Raw genomic sequence first — 17,358 nt, 5'->3', positions numbered from 1 at the left:
GCACAGGCTCCAGACGCGCAGGCTCAGTAATTGTGGCTCACGGGCCCAGCTGCTCCGCAGCATGTGGGATCTTCCGGGACCAGGGCTCGAACCCGTGTCCCCTGCATTGGCAGGAGGATTCTTAACCACTGCGCCACCAGGGAAGCCCGAACTACATGTATTGACCTGGAAAAAAAATGTTTGTTGTATATGCTCAAGAAAAAATGCAAGTCACTGAGTAAGATGCATGGCATGATCTCATTTTTAAAAAATTTAAAATTTTGACCTTATTTCAGACTTCAAGAAAAGTTGCAAGGATAGAAGGAAGAATTCCTGGATACCCTTCACCCAAATTTCCCAACTGTTAACATTTTACTACAGAAATATATACATATTTCTGAACTATTTAAGAGTGTGTTGCAGACATGATATCCCTTCATCCATAAATACAACAGTGTGTCTCTCCCAAGTACAAGTAAAACTCTTATATAACCGCAGGATAGTTATAAAACTCAACAAGTTAATACTGATCAATACTATTATCAATCTATGGACCTTATTCAGATTTCATCAATTTTCCAGGATGATTTCATTTTTTGGAAAAAATACATAAAGGGAGAGGTGAAGAAACATTTACATATGTCTATATGTGTATAAGAGCTTGGGAAAGGTATGGAATACCCACACTTTTAACCTTGCTTACCTTGAACATCGGTTACAAGGCACATGTATTATAATTTTGTAATAAATTATAATGTAGAAAAGTTTAATATAAATAAACAATGAATGAATGAATGAATAAAATCACCGTAGGCTGGAGACAACTTGAGATCAAGTGCTGGTTCTGCCAACTTTGGACACATCACAGAATCTCTCCAATCCTGGATTTCCTCAATCATAAATTTCCACCTATAGAGGAAGCTATATTTTGAATAAGGATTAAATGGGAAAAAATACACAAAGTTCTCAGTCCCTAGAAGGCACTTTAAAAAATAATTCCTGTAAAACCAATCAACTCTTTTTTTTTTCTTTAATTTTTATTTATTTACTTATTTATTTATTTATTTTTGGCTGCATTGGGTCTTCATTGCTGCGCGCGGGCTTTCTCTAGTTGCAGAGAGCGGGCGCTACTCTTCCTTGTGGTGCGTGGGCTTCTCATTGCGGTGGTTTCTCTTGTTGCGGAGCACGGGCTCTAGGCGCGCGGGCTTCAGTAGTTGCGGCTCCCGAGCTCTAGAGCGCAGGCTCAGTAGTTGTGGCGCACGGGCTTTGTTGCTCCGCGGCAGGTGGGATCTTCCCAGACCAGGGATCGAACCCGTGTGCCCTGCATTGGCAGGCAGATTCTTATCCACTGCGCCACCAGGGAAGCCCTTTTTTTTTTAAATTTTTATTTATTTATTTATTTTTGGCTGTGTTGGGTCTTCGTTTCTGTGCGAGGGCTTTCTCTAGTTGCGGCAAGCGGGGGCCACTCTTCATCGCGGTGCGTGGGCCTCTCACTATCGCGGCCTCTCTTGTTGCGGAGCACAGGCTCCAGACGCGCAGGCTCAGTAATTGTGGCTCACGGGCCTAGTTGCTCCGCGGCATGTGGGATCTTCCCAGACCAGGGCTCGAACCCGTGTCCCCTGCACTGGCAGGCAGATTCTCAACCACTGCCCCACCAGGGAAGCCCACCAATCAACTCTTGTATGTTTCGACCTCCTCCTCTTTGTTCATGCCATTCAGCTTAGAATGCCCTTTCCTCCCTCTCCACTGTCACCATCCTTTTCATCCTTCAAGGCACAGTCTAGATGCCACCTCCTCCAGAAATACTTGCCTGATCACCCTGACCAAAAGTGAGCTCTTTCCACTGATGCCCTATGGCTACCCCATGCCCTGGTTGCATTAGAAATGTTGGCAGGGATAACAATGATTGAACCCCAGGGAGTTTGCTGGGGAGCTCAAGAGAAAGGCTTTCCTTCCTAATCAAAGGCTGCTATGCTTCTCTGCTGATTCTGTCTGTGTGTGATGCCTGGAACTGCCATGGTGAGACCATCAGGGAAGAAGACATTTTCTGTACACTGAGAGTGGCAGAGTGGCAAGATGGATTAGCTTAGGTCATGGTACCAGCATCTGGAAGCATCCTGACATACTGCCTAGGCCCTGAAAGGCCTCACTTATTGGTCATAGGGTTTGAATACCACCAAATGGAGATTCTTTTTCTATTTATACCTCCAACAAATATATAGTAGGCATTCTAAGAATATAACTTGTTTGAGTCATTCATTTGACTCAAATATCCCAAAATATATTGAGTACCTACCACATACCACCTGCCAGCTAAGGGCATGCTGGAAATAAAATCCGTAATCATTATACACTTTGCCTGCCTCTCTCCTAAGGCCCTGCCTTGCCTCCCACTACTCCCAAAAAAGCACTCCCATAACAATACTAGTAACTTCCAGAATGTATGTGCTCCCTGCCTTCACGTATACTTTCTCCACACTCCCATTTATATATTCTCCCCCTATAAACATCCCATTGGCCGTCCACAGTTTCCCCTCCCAATCCTATCTGGGGTGGGCTGCATAATGGCTCCCAAAGTCATCCATGTCCTAATCCCTGGAACCTGTGAATATGTTACCTTATATGGCAAAAGGGACTTTTCAGATGTAATCAAATTAAAGAGCTTGCGATGGAGAGATTTTTTAGGATTAACCATGTGGGCCCTAAATGTAATCACAAGTGTCCTTATAAGAAAGGCAAAGGGAGATTGGACATAGAAGAGGAGGAGGCAATGTGACCAAGGAGGCAGAGATGAGTGTGATGCCTGGAGCCACCAGAAGCTGGAAGCAACAAGGAACAATTCTCTCCAGAGCCTCTGGAAAGCACTAGCCCTGCAAACACCTTGATTTTAGTCCCATAAGACTCAGTTCAGACTTCTGGCCTCCAGAGCTGTAAGAGAATAAATTTCTGTTGTTTTAAACCATTAAACTTGTGTAATTTTTTCCAGCAGTGTTAGGAAACTAATACACTACTCACTCAGCTCAGACCTCTAAGAGACCTTCGGTGACACACCTAGGGTAGGTGCCTATCCCCTGTCCCCCTTCTCCCATGGCACTGGCCACACCACATGCCCCCATCAGTCTCAGGGTTGGTGTTCTCTACTAGACAGTGAGCTCCCTGAGAGCAGACACCTGTCTTATTCATATCTTCAGCCTGAGAGCCCAGCCTTGTGCCTGGTACCTAGTGGGCACTCAGGGAATGTCTGTTGAACCAATGATTGAGTAAAGGAAGATAAATTAGATTTGGTCTGATAACACTGGGTCTTATTCAAGTCTTGACAGATGACTTTAGCTCTTGACTTTGACCCAAGAAAAGTTTAAAATTACATCGTCTAAAGAAAGATTTTTGTACTACACTCTTTATGAAAGCAAGGCTTTCACAACTTTTGGCAGCTGCTGAGATTGCAGTTTCTTTAGTTTTTTCAATTTTGAGTTGTCAGCAAGAAAATACTGATTGTTTAAGATCATGACTGTCTGTGTCTGCCATCATTAGTTGTGATCAAATAATTTTACTTTACACAGCAGTTCAGAACGAGTTCCTTATTTTCACGTTCAGCTTGAAAATCAGAAACATCGTTTTTAGAACAATTTTTATCAGCCTTGTTTTTTTGTTTGTTTTGTTTTGTTTTTGATACTGGCTACTGGATCTGACTGGCAGAGTATAGGCATCATGTATCAAGTCACTGTCATCTCTTCTTTCAAAATTAAAACTCCCTTCCTCATCCTCCTTTTTCTTCTTTATGTGGCTGCCAGCAGTGTCTTTTTTCCCACCTTTCCTTCATGACTACTGCATCTCTTATTAGACAGCTCCCTTCTCAGACTTACAGTGAAGAAATTTCTTTGAAAGAGACATTTTTCATATACTATTTGGAAACAGTCATTTACAACAGAGAGCTTTGAAAAATTACACCAGAGAAAAGAACTTTGCTCAGGGTCATTGAGAGGAAAAGCAGCAGAGCTGGATTCTTCCCAGACCTGACTCCGAGGCCGACTGCAGGCCTATGTAACCCCTTGGCACTCATTGAGAACCTCATGAAACATGCTAATCTCTGTAAATGATCAGTGGCACTAGTCAGGATGCCTCCCTTGGGCTGTTAATAAAAAAATTTATTAAGAGAAAACATGTACACCATCTTAGGAAAATAAAACAAGAAAAAGGCTTTTTAACAAAAAGTAGTAGTACATTCACATTGTTTGTAACCATCACCACCACCCATCTCCAGAACTTTTCCATCTTCCCAAACTAAAATCCTGTACCCTACAACAATAAGTCCCTATTCCCCCTCCCTGCAGCCCCTGGCAACCATCATTCTACTTCCTGTCTCTATGAATTTGACTACTGTAGATTCCTCATATAAGTGAAATTATATAGTATTTGTCCTTATCATACTTAGCATACCTTAAATGTTGCTACAAGGTTGACCCTTGTAGCGTGAGTCAGAATTTCCTTCCTTTATAAGGCTGAATAATACTCTGTTGTATACACCACATCTTGTTTATCCATCCATCCATCCATCCATGGACATTTGGGTTGTTTCTGCCTTTGGCTATTGTGAATAATGTTTCAATGAACATTGATGTACAAATGTCTACTCAAGTCCCTACTTTCAATTCTTTTGGGTGCATACCCAGAAGTGGAATTGTTGGATCATGTGGTAATTGTTCTTAATTTTTTGAGGAACTGCCATACTGTTTTTCACAGCCGCTGCACCATTTTACATTCCCCCCAGCAATGCACAAGTGTTCCAATTTCCCCACATCTTCGCCAACACTTGTTGTTCTCTGTTTTTTTGATAGTAGCCATCCTAAAGCATGTGAGGTAGTAACTTATTGTGGTTTTGATTTGTATTTCCCTAATGACCAGTGATGTTGAGCACCTTTTCATGTGTCTGTGGGCCATTCATACATCTTCTTTGGAGAAATGTCTATTCAAGTCCAAAGGGAATCCTTTCCATCCCCAGCCCGGCAGGATGGCTCCTGCAAAGTGCAGCGAGAAGAAGAAGGGCCAGTCAGCCATCAACGAGGTGGTGACCAGAGTATACACTATCAACGTTCACAAGCACATCCCTGGAGTGGGTTTCAAGAAGCGTGCTCCTCAGGCACTCAAAGAAATCTGGAAATTTGCCATGAAGGAGATGGGCACTCCAGATGCACGCATTGACACTAGGCTCAACAAAACTGTCTGGGCCAAAGGAATAAGGAATGTCCCATACCGTATCCGTGTGCGGTTGTCCAGAAAACATAATAAAGATGAAGATTCACCAAACAAGCTCTATACATTGGTTACCAATTTACCTGTCACCACTTTCAAAAATCTGCAGACAGTTAATGTGGATGAGAACTAACTGCTGATTGTCAAATAAAGTTATAGAAATGCCAGAAAGAAAAAAAAAAAGTCCAAAGGGAACCATTTGAATTACTTTAACTGTTTCTGTTTTATCTTCTGTTATTTACCTCTAAACAATATACTTATTCAGACATTTCTTGATTTTCTGTTTAAAAGGCAAGCATTCGCACTCCCATCTTTCCTCCTCATGTCCTTCTAATATAGTTTTATTGCTTTTTTTTTTTTTTTTTAAATTTTATTTATTTACTTGTGGCTGTGTTGGGTCTTCATTTCTGTGCGAGGGCTTTCTCCAGTTGCGGCAAGCGGGGGCCACTCTTCATCGCGGTGCGCGGGCCTCTCACTATCGCGGCCTCTCTTGTTGTGGAGCACAGGCTCCAGACGCGCAGGCTCAGTAATTGTGGCTCACGGGCCCAGTTGCTCCGCGGCATGTGGGATCTTCCCAGACCAGGGCTCGAACCCGTGTCCCCTGCATTGGCAGGCAGACTCCCAATCACTGCACCACCAGGGAAGCCCTTTATTGCTATTTTTGTACGTACACTGGTTGCTTTGTAACTTTAAATGACACATTCCTTTATTTCATGTTCCATCATCAATAAACAGGATCTCTTGACACCTCAAATTGTAAGGTAAGAGTATCTGCCTCCGCTCTCATCTCCTGTCCCTTACCTCTCAACACTACTGTCAAGTGTGACTTCCAAGGTTTGTAGCATTTTCATTCTGTTCCCTAACTTCAGTTAAGTCTTCTGGACTTTTTCATAGGTTGATGCTAAGAAGTTTTTGAAAAATCAATAAATGATGTTTACAGTATGAGACCGGTTTTGAAGCACAGGAAGGGAAGGAAATTGGCAAAGGGGAAGGCCTAAGGGTTTTCTCAGGGTAGCCAAAGAAATGAGCAAAATCACAGGGGACATATATCATGCAAGTCATGTGCAGCACAAGCAGATATGCTCGGATCAGGCAGAAAGCCCCTTGGGGAGCTATGAGGAACTGAGTTGGTTGACAGATGAGGGAGGAAAGCTGGAGGGCATGGATGGCCAATGTGCCCAGCTACCTACTCCCTCAAAGTGACCCAAGAATTCTGGTCACCATGATCTGCTACCCGGACTCAGGAACTCTCACATCAGGCGTTTCTATTTTTCTTTCTCCCAGCCGTCCTCACCTTCCTTGGAACCAGTGCCTACCACAGCTCTCAAGGCTTTGCAGAGATGAAAAGTAATTCTTCCTCCTAAAAAAAAAAGGTTTGCAATACCTAACGCAGAGGAAGGTCTCAGAGTGTAGACACAGGAGGAAGAAGAGGATGGAAAAAGAAACTAACCATCACTGAAAACTGGTCGAGTACCAGTTCTGTGCTACTGTACTCAGTGATTACCCCAGCCCTCTGTGTGAGGCTAGTATTATTCCCATTTTAAAGATGATTGAGGCTGGAAAGGCCCCGTGACTTGCCCAAAGCCACAAACTGAGTATAGACAGAGCCTTGGCCTGTGTTCACTGAGCCCACCTTGACCTTGGGCAAGTAGCTGAACCGCTTTGGGTCTCAATTTCTTTATCCATAAAAACAGAGACACATTCCAAGGCATGCCTGTTCCTTGCAGGTTGATTGTGAGGGCAGAGATAACGTCCTTGAAGAGCTTGGCATGAAGAGCCTGGCATGGGGGAGATATCTTGAAACTGGTGGCTGTGATTCCACAACATCTATGTCTGGGAAATCAGGAAAGCCCAGTTTGTGGAAAGCTGAGTCTGGAGCAAAGTTCAGGGAAGAACTCATCCCATCCTTCCCCCTCCAGGATCCTCAAACTAGCAAGGAAAGTGCAAGGGCCTGCAAGATCAGTATCCACTCCTCACTTCACAGGCCCAGAGAGGAGAAATGACTTACCCAGGGTCACCCAGCAAGCTAGTAGCAGAGCCTGCCAAGCAGGGCTTGGTACCCAGACTTGGGATACTCCCGTGTGCCCCACATTCCCTGGGCTGGGCTGTCAGAGTCTGTGAGCTAGTCTGTTAGGAAGGCAGGCCCTTGCAAACCCAGCTTCTTATAATCTGTGCTCCTCTGTCTTCCTTCCTGTCCCACCCCCACACAACTGAAGTGTGGGGAGCCTCCCCAGGAGCCAGGGTTTCAGAGGATCGAGGTCACTCTCAGGATCGTGAAGAGGAGCAGCGCTGTCTCCTTCTCACGACCTCGGTTGAGCCAAAACTCCCAGATAAAGGCGAAGATCTTCTCAGGCCAAGCCCCGCCCTCAGCCACCCCTTCTTCCTGGCCCAGTGTGTATCACTGCCTCCGGGTCAGGAGAGGGGAGGCCACCCTGCCAGGGTCTTTCCCGTATTGCTCTCCCCCTTCTCGTCTGGAAGAAGGGCCATGGCTACACCGAGACACTACGGACCTGGCACATGTGCCACACTGCTGTCCAGTGCCTCTTTTCCTAGCTAGGTCCAGAGATGGGCAGTCACCTTCTCTCCATCCTGCAACCACCCCTGGGCCTCAGGGGACCACAGGGAGGGTCTGGAGAGAGAGAGGTTTACTTTTCATTCACTCCTCAGCCTCAGGAATTGTGCCTGGGACGCGGGGGTGGGGGTGGTGGAGAGGTTCCAACTCCTGAGGCCACCTTAGGGTGCACTGCAGGTCAAGGCAGAAGTCCGGGGGAGGGATGGGAGGCTGACGCTTGGGACGTGGGGGTCCCCTCCATTTGTTAATGGAGTCCATTCTGAAGCTGACGTCTGTCCTCACCCAGTACTCGGGCCGCAGCGGTCTCAGCCGCGCCACGCATTGTCCCAGCTGCCTCCCCTCCCCCGCGGGCTCTCTGCTCCAGCCGGCATGGTTGGGGGCGCTTCGCGCCGGCTTCCCTGGCCTCTGGCCGGCAACCCGCGGGGGGGGGGGGCGGGGGCAGCACGTGACCCGCGCGCCCACACGGCTCGGGGGATGGCCGCGTCTGGTGTCGCCGCGCCGCGCCGCTGGCTCCCCCTCTAGGAAATCAACACGCTCTTGCGCCCCCAAACCCAAGCCCCTGGTGGTTGGGAAGGGAGACCTGCCTTGGGCTGCGGGCCGGGGACGTCGGATCCAGAAGGAAACCAGGGCCATTTTAAGAGGGTGGGAGGGGGAGGGCGGCGGGTCCAGGGGAAGGTCACCCACGCGCTTTCTCTTCCTCCAAGCCTCTCAGGCCTCGCCTCGCCCCGCCCCGCCCGCCCGGCCGGCACCTAGTCCTCCGCAACCCATAGGCAGAGGCGACCCTCCCGCCTCCGCGCCCGCTCCGCGCTCGCCCCGCCTCAGCACACTAAAAGTTTACTCGGGCCCGGACGCGGGCGTCGCGAGCCAAGGCTGTCTACGTCGGGATGCTGCGCGTCGGGAGGCTGTGCGCCCGGAGCCCGGGGGTGCTGGGGGCCCGGGTCGGCCTCTCCCGGGTTTGGCAGGAAGTGGGGTTGTGGGGCGTCCGTCCCCTCAGGTACGCGGCCTGGGAGGAGAGGGACGGGCCCCGTCCCCCGGAGGGGATCTTGGGGGTCCTGCGGAACCTCTCTGGGGGCCGATCGCGCTCGGGCTGGGAGGCCTGCGGCTGCCCCACCTCCGGGCGGCACACGCGGGAGAGTAGGTACCCTGCACCTGGCACCTAGGCAACAGGAAATGCTGGCCTGGCCCACGCAGACTGGGGCTGCGGCTGGTGGCTGGCAGGGACCCTGCACTGACTCTGGGCTCTGGTCTGGGACTTTAGGTTCGTCCATTCGCGGGCACACTGATGGCCAGAAGTGGGAGCCTTTAGCAGTCTGCCCCGAGGGGGAGGGGCAGGGGCAAGGCCTGTACTCTGTCCCCAGGACACTGCCTCTGAGCTGGACCCCTTGCAGGGATAAACTTGAGGATATTCCACCCGGTGTTGACCACCCTAGGCCACTAAGCTCAGCAGTCTCCCCTCTCCTCATCAGCTGCTGACAAACACCGCTTGGCTCCTTGCTACTTACCGGGTCTGTTTTCTTCTGTCCTCAATGCAGAGGGTGGGATGGGGGCTGGCAGGTGGAGGATGTGAGTTTCCAGTAGTTTTGCTGCCTCTACAGCAACACAGTAAGTAATGTTACCTCCCTGTAAGATTACAGATGTGAAAGTGTGTTGATTAAGCAGAGCTGGGCTCCCGCTGATGTTATCAGTGGTGGCTTTCATCTTCAGCACCCAGCAGGGGGAGGCCTGGGCACCACTGAGCCTGCCCTGCCAGCCAGCTAGGCCAGGTACTAGGTCTGGGATCAGGACACGGTTTTGGATACCAGGTGGAGTGTAGGCCTGGACATGGAAAAGTGACAAAAAGCCGGAAGTTCTCTGAGAGAACTGCTCGGTTAAAAAAAAAAGGAATGAAGTTGGAGGGAGATGCAAACTCTTCCTCTTTGGCTAGAACTACAAGATCACAACGTTTTGAACTTGCTGGTTTCTGAAGATAGAAAGCATGCAGTGCTTTCAGATCACTAGGCTTAATTTTCTGGGAAAACCCAGTGGCTCATGGCAGGTCAGCAGATGGGATTCTGATGAAGAAAACCGTTCTCACCGTTTCCCCACCAGGGAAGTCCCCTGACCTTTGACTTTTTATGTGTAAACAAAGCAGGTCTCTTACCTGCTACAGGCCTACAATTGCAGAGTAGGGGCACCAGGCCTCAGAGAAATTCTGACTCTGTCAAGAGGAGAGCCATGTGTCCAGAGAAAGATTTCCTGAGCATTTGGCCTAATTCCCTCCCGTTCCTGCCACGCCCTTGTGCTTGAGGCCTTACCTACTGACTATGGTGGTTTGACCTGATTTTGCTCCTACTTTGTCCTTAAGAAGCCCTCAAGAGTCTCAAGCATTCAACAGATATTCCTGAGAACGTCACCGTCACGTCAAGCACGGGGCGGGTATTGTGGTTATGAAAGCCAGAAAACGCAGCCCTCCGGGAACTTGTAGTCTAGTGAGGGAGAAGATAAGTCAAGATGATCACTACTCAGTGTTCTGGGTGCCATGGTGTGGAAAGCTCCTGGACTTCTGTCCTCTGCTCTTTCTGACCTGGTCACATACAGCCTGCTTTCTTGCTGACAAACACCCCATGCCTGTTACCTGTCAGATCCCCAGTTCTGCCTGTTAAGAAAAAGCAAGAACTTTGAAGCCAGACTGCTTTAGGTTATAGCCCTCCACCTACCTGCTGCGTGACCTTGAGTGTGTTACCTAACCTTGGAGCCTGCGTGGAGTTTGTCACTAATGCTACCTACATGCTGGATTGACAAAGGCTTGCTCTTCTCAGCCTTTGCTTTGGGGCAGAGTTGGTACCTGAGAACCTCCAAATGGGGTCTGGGTAGGAATTTCAAGTGATTTGAAGGTAGGAGAAGATTTCCTCCTCAGTGCCCTCTTTATTGCACCTGGTTCTCTCTTCTGGCCAGTTACCAAGGTGTCAGCCTCTGCCCAGCCCTAAATCTAGCCCCTGGATCTTCTGGACATTCCGCTATCCATCAAAGTCAGGGCTGTCCACAGCCTTTTCCCCAGAAGGAAAGAAGAAGCTGTCCATTGCTCTACAGACCTCCTGAACCACCAACCCCTTCCCCTTGTCCACATAACCCCATCCCCAGGGAAGGCAGGTGGTCTAGTTTGGAGCTTCAGGGAGCCTAGGAAGGCAGAATCCAATGCTGATTCCTGATGAACCTCCAATAAGCAGGCTTCCTTCAGACCTCTAACGCTGGCTTGGGGCTGCCAGTGAGGCAGCTGCACCCAGGGTGTTGGGAGCACTCAGAGCTGGGAAAGACAGAGAGAGCTGTGGCTCAAGCCTCTCAGAATCAGATGTGACCCTCAGAGCGGGGGCTCCAGTGACTCAGTGCTGATGGTTGGTACAAGGGCATGAGTGGGCTTCATGGACCACCCTCCAGGGGGATGCCTATAATCAGGTGGGACCAGTATTGGAAACTAAAATGATGTCCCTATATGAGGGGATTATATTAAGCTAGGAAGTGTTTTGGGTAGAAATCACAATAGAAAAATAGACCCTTCCCATAATCTACCAAAGATGATTAACAAGGGATTTGGTAATGATATCCTTACTCGCTACTCCAGTCTAAATGTAATAATAGAAAATAAACTATAAATTTGGACATTGTAATCAGTGACTGACTGGTACACATCGGTTTTAGTTACCTCTCCTGCCTTGCACACAGTAGGTATGCAATCTACTGTAGAGGGTGCAGTGGGGGATACAAGGATGAATGAACTTGTTTCCAGTGGCTTCTTTGCCAAAAAGGGATCTGCAGGGGAGGATCATAGACCCACTGATTCAAGGCAGTAAGGATGCTATACCAGGAGAGTGTCAATCAAAGCAGGGAAGAATGTGATAGGTGGGAATGGGATTAGGTAAGACTTCCTAAAGAAGCTGGAATTTGAGCCTGATTCCTCCAATGATAGGTCTGTGGTTTGAAGGATGAAGGCCGTATACTTGTATTGATATAAACTCTTGCTTGTGCTTGAACTCTTTTGAACCCTGCGTATGAAGCCCTCCTAACATCTCCCACATTATTTATTTATTCAATCTACAGACAAAGACTTTGGAGCCAGACAGATCTGAGTTCAAAAGAACCACTTTCTAGCTGGTAGCTTTGGGACTAAGTTAAACTTGAGACTTTTGTTATGTGTAAATAGTGTTGTCGTGAGAGTTAAATGAGGTCGGTCGCGTAAGAAAATTCTTACCCACAGCCTGGTGCTAATGAGTTATGAGACAGAAAGTACTTATGTAACAATGGCTTTGCACATTGCTACAATGACCCCAAGACCTACAGTTTAGAGCCTTGTCTGGAGAGTAGGAAGAAGACCGTTCTGGCAGAGGCAACTGCTTAAACCAAGCTGGGGCTGCTCTGGTTGAGTTGACAGACCCATCCATGATTACTCTGAGTGTTGGGATAAAGGACTGCTTTTGTTTCCCCCCTGATCAAACCAAAGTACAGGATGTAATTTCATCTCTTAAAGGGGCCTTGCTAGAGGAGTGTCCTGATAAATGACAGGAACCAATAATCCTGCCAGGGGCCTCTCCTTTCAGAAATAAACAAGCTGTTTTTCTACCTTAGGAATCATGTTCTGTGAATCTCATTGGCATGCATGTATTTCTCAGTTTGGGAGTTAGATGACAGGAAAGCAAGCCCAGCCCGACCAGTATGGCTTTAGGCAAGTCCCTCAACCTCTCTGGACCTTGGTTTCTTTGTAAAATAGGCCACTTGGACAAGAAGCACTCTGCAGTATTTCTGTGGACTTTCTGTGATTCCTAAGGAGGCTGGACTTTGAGACTTGGATCCCTGAATCCAAGAGGGCTGTGGTCGAAGTAGGAAGCCTTCATACTTGTATGAAATCTTACTTATGCTTAAACCCTTATGAACTCTTCCTAACCTCTGGACTCTCTGGTTTTCTCTAGTCCTCTGTGAGTGAACAGAAAACATTGAGGGTTTTGACCCTAGAAAGCTAAGATCTAAACCTTGTATGTACCTTAGTGATGCAGGTGTTCTGAATCAGCCTCCACCCCTGGCTCCTATGTGCTTTCCCCATGAGCCCCGAACAGTGGCCCAAGGGAAAATCTGCAGCATGGATGCCTTCTAACCCCAAGTATTTCAGGCCCTCTGTCTTCTTGAGTTTACTGGACTCAAATAATAATTTCCTGTTTACTTTCTCTACATGTACAAAAACACATATACACCATCAGTTTTATTCGAGCTAAAAATGGAAGTTTCCACCAATACAGAGTGCCTTGCTCAAAATCTTCATTGTAGCTCTTACCACTTGGGGGTTCTTTGTAGTCTGTGTTCTTTGTAAGCTGTGGACTCCTTCAGGAAGGTTATGTTGGGTGGTGGAAAGATCATGGGACTTTATGGTATAATTACAGACAGTAAAATGCACAAATCTTAGGTGTGCAGTTTGATGAATGTTAACCAATGTATTCACCCATTACTCAACACCCCAAGATACAGAACTTGTCCAGCGCTCTAAAACAGTGCTGTTCAGTAGAAATATACTGTGAGCCACATGTGGAATTTTATGTTTTCTAGTAGCCATATTAAAAAAGTAATAAGAAATAGGCAATAAGTTTAATGATATATTTTCTTTAACTTAGTATAGCCAAAATATCATTTCAGCATGTAATCAATCTTTTAAAAATTGCTAAGGAGGTATTTTATATTCTTTATTTCATAAAGTCTTCCAAATCTGGTGTGTATTTAACACCCACAGAACACTTCAATTCAGACTAGCCATGCTTCATGTGTTCTAGAGCCACATGTGACTAGGCTACCATATAGACAGCACAGCTCTAGAAATTTCTCTAGTGCCCCTTTCCAGTCAATTCCCTTCCCCAACCAGAGACTATCACTGTTCTGATTTCTAATCTCCATAGATTAATTTTGTCTATTCTTGAATCTCAGAGTATATACTCTTGTGTCTATCTTCTTTTGCTCAAAAACCAAGGGTTGCTTTTGGAAGGAGTGACCTATTAATCTTGACAAAAAATTCATGAAAGTGTGTGTTATACATTAAACAGTTTAGCTTTCCTTGATAACCATGGGGAAAAGGACATGATCTCCTATGCTCAATATTTCACCTCTTGGGTGTGGCAGCATAAAGGCAAGCTGAGAAGTGGGGGCCTCAGAATAGGTCTAACAAATATGTCAAGGGGCTATCCCAGCAGAGAGTGATGGAGACGGTGTGGCTTCTAGGCCCACTGAACTGGGAAACCCAGTTACACCTTGTGGTCCCCAATATTATATCATCTAAGAACTGATTTTGGTTTTTTTTTTAATAGATTTATTTTATTTATTTTTGGCTGCGTTGGGTCTTCGTTGCTGCGTGCGGGCTTTCTCTAGTTGTGGCGAGCGGGGACTACTCTTCGCTGCAGTGTGCGGGCTTCTCATTGCGGTGGCTTCTCCTGCTGCAGAACATGGGCTCTAGGCGCATGGGCTTCAGTAGTTGTGGCTCGCGGGCTTCAGTAGTTGTGGCTCACAGGCTCTAGAGCACAGGCTCAGTAGTTGTGGCTCACGGGCTTAGTTGCTCCACGGCATGTGGGATCTTCCCGGACCAGGGCTCGAACCCGTGTCCCCTGCATTGGCAGGTAGATTCCTAACCACTGCGCCACCAGGGAAGTCCCTTGAATAACATCATGTGCTTATCTGCCACCTGTATATCCTCTTTGGTGACGTATCTCTTTATGTCTTTTGCTCATTTTCTAGTTGTTTTTTTTTTTTTAACTGTTGAGTTTTCAGAGTTCTTTGTGCAATCTGGATACTAGTCCTTTGTCAGATATGTGGTTTGCAAATATTTTCTCCCACTCTGTATCTCATCTTTTTGTCCTCTTAATAGGGTCTTTCGCAGAGCAAAAAGTTTTAATTTTATTGAGGTCCGTTTATTAATTTTATAGATTGTGCTTGTAGTGTCAAGTTTAAAAACTTTGCCTAGCCCTAGATCCTGAAGATTTTCTCCCATGTTGTTTTCTAAATGTTTTTAATGTTTTACATGCAGTCTGTGATCTATTTTGAGGTTGTTTTTTTTTTCCCTAAGAGACTTAGGTCGAAATTCTTATTTTTTGCTGAGGACCTTTTAACATCATAGTCATTCTTGTGCTCTTGGTGGCCACTGCACATTAAAATGGCCATCAGTTAAGAAAATGACCATTCACTAGTGCTCTTTGGATTTTATTTGTCACAACCGCTCCTTCATTTTCTTGAACACTAGTTGTATGTTGTAGCTGGTATAAATGTGTCACTCATCTTTGTGGGTACATAAAAATAACTTTATTTCAGGATAAAACAGTTATTACAGGTTAAAAGTTGTCCCCTCCAGCCCCAGCATCTGCCATCTCTACTCCCAGATCGAACACTAGCCTAGTGTCTTTCTGAAAATTAGGGAAAGGAGCCCCCCGACCCCTGCAAGAATGCAGCCCCATGGTGCGTGGATCAGTGAGCAGTACTTGGGCTGCTGGGTTGAATAATGAATCTTGGGGTGATGTGCAAGGGAGATGGAAGAGGAGAGCCTGCCTCTCATCTGCCATGAGCTAGAAGATGCGTTGGCACATTTAGCTGGAGCTGTGTCTCACACAAGGCTGAGTATGTTGACTGAGGACTGAGGCTTGCCCAAGAGGACAGCACATGAACTTCATGGGCAGCCTGCAGCCCTTCCTTATTGCATAAAAGTTAGTCTTGTTCTGGCCCTTAACACGACAGGTCCAGTGGGTCATTCTGTCTGTGCCAGGAAGTTGCTCTGTCTTTTGAACGTTGAAGTACCCTTCTTAGGAGATCATCAAGCCTCTTGTATTTTTCTTCTTAAAAATTTCATATGGAAAAAAATTTTTTTAATACAATCACATGATCAGGTAACAAGCACCTGTGTACCTACTGCTCCAAATTAAAATATAGCCATACTTGTTACAGAAAATGATAAATAAAAGTAATCAAATATTACGGATCAAGCTGATGTCCCTTTTTTAAGTCTCCTCCAACCCATCCCTCACCAGAGAGCCACTGTCATAAATTTAATGTATGTTGTGTCAGAGCAAGTTTTTTGCTTTTAACATGTCTCTGAATCCATAAACAGAATATCATATAATTTGTAAAACGCTTAGAATCCTATCAAGCAAGTAATAAGCACTCTTAGTTTTTTTTGTATGTCCATAAACAATACTTATGCTTTTATAATTTTAGCAAAAATTATATCACTGTGCCCTTCTTTTTTCACCCAACAGTATATTTTTGAGATCTATTTATGTTGACACCTATAGATCTAGATTATTCTTTTTACCTACTGTATAGAAATCCTTCATATGACTATGTCTCCAGCAGTGCAATTGCCGTATTAAAGGGTTGACATTTTCAGCTTTTCTAGAAATTGCCCTGGAGAGGCTGTACTGCTATGACCACCAGCAGGGACTGAGAGTTGCCCTTTCCCCACAACCTCGCAAATACTCAGGATTGCTGAAGGATAAAGTGTTTGCCACTCTGGTGGGGGGCTAAAGGGTATCTTATTGTGGGTTGGTTTACATTTCACTGATTACCAGGGAGATTAGGTGTCTTTTGAAATGTCTTCTGTGAATACTCATATTCTTTGCATATTTATTGTGTTAGATTGCTTGTCTTTATTGATTTGTGGGGGGTTTTTTTCCCCCTTTAATACAGACTAAATACTAATCCTTTGTCTCATATATAAAATGAAATTTGTAAAACCAGGCAGTTGCCGTCTTTTAGCTTTGGTGATGCTTTATCTTCTTCTTAGAGCCCAGGGCATAGCCTGGCATCAAATGCCTATAGAGGGGGAGCAGAGGCCAGTCCATGACTTGGAACAAAAGCGGGCTATTGCTTTCGATTTCCTTTCTAAAGCTTTCTTGCTGGTGGCTGTTGTGGCACATTGCCCAGGGGAGCAGTGGTTGGCCTCAGTGTGGGGGCAGTTCCATGGGCCCCTCGCATCTATTCACGTCCCTCCCTTGTGGCTTCTGAAAGGATTAAGAGGCCTTGCCCAAGACCTGGGGTAATTCCAGCCTCTGACAGGGGCAGGGTCCACCTGCAAGCCCCTGACCCAGGTCCCAGGAACCTCCTCCCAGCAGGTAATATGTAACAGGAGGCAAAACAAATAGCTTCTCCCCCAAGTAGATTCTCAGACCTGTGTGCTCAGGTGGCGCGGTCGTCCCTGCTTCCCATGGCTCCTTCAGGGTCCAGCTCTGCCTGTGGTCTCTGCCTGACCCTGTCAGGACCTGTGATCCTTGGTGCTCACAGAGTCTCTAGCCCTGACTTTAGTCACCAGCCCTAGAATGTCACAGAATGCTACAACTGCTCACAGGAGTTCCCTGAGCCAGGCAGCCCATGTATTTTGTTCAGGTCCTGCCAGAAGGCTAGGCTGCACTGAGCAGGGCTGACACCGGGGCACAAGGCTTTCCAGGTGGCTGTAACCAGGGGACTAGGCAGTTAGGGTGCAGAGCCATTGTAGTTGGTGCTAGGAGAGGTGAGCTGGAACCATGGGATCAGAGGCAGCAGAGAAGATGAATCAGATACCACAAATA

At 46.7% G+C, this 17,358-nt stretch overlaps 1 protein-coding gene, 1 long non-coding RNA gene and 1 pseudogene across 5 annotated transcripts in view; 2 read left to right on the top strand and 1 right to left on the bottom strand.

Annotated features, from left to right (window-relative positions):
* Window positions 1–172: 172 nt before the first annotated feature.
* Window positions 173–12,648, bottom strand: LOC309650058. The gene is made up of 3 exons (XR_014257386.1): window positions 9,304–12,648; window positions 6,524–6,589; window positions 173–900 (listed from the first exon to the last, which is right to left on the bottom strand). It is a non-coding gene; the product is annotated as an uncharacterized lncRNA (long non-coding RNA).
* Window positions 4,164–5,410, top strand: LOC309650056 (large ribosomal subunit protein eL31 pseudogene; annotated as a pseudogene). The gene has a single exon. The product of its transcript is annotated as a large ribosomal subunit protein eL31 pseudogene (transcript).
* The window catches only part of ACSF2 (acyl-CoA synthetase family member 2), a 29,560-nt gene continuing 20,770 nt past the window's right edge, over window positions 8,569–17,358 (top strand). Inside the window, exon 1 of one of the 3 annotated variants that reach the window (XM_082440848.1) lies at window positions 8,569–8,795. In XM_082440848.1, coding sequence (XP_082296974.1) covers window positions 8,686–8,795 — 110 coding nt within the window. In that variant the 5' untranslated portion in view covers window positions 8,569–8,685. The remainder of the gene's footprint in view (window positions 8,796–17,358) is intronic. The other 2 variants (XM_082440850.1, XM_082440849.1) reach the window with 2 other exon arrangements.

This window comes from Balaenoptera physalus (genome assembly GCF_965194825.1).
Source record: "Balaenoptera physalus genome assembly, chromosome: 20".
Lineage (NCBI taxonomy): Eukaryota > Metazoa > Chordata > Mammalia > Artiodactyla > Balaenopteridae > Balaenoptera > Balaenoptera physalus.
This window is presented reverse-complemented; position numbering and strand designations above follow the sequence as displayed.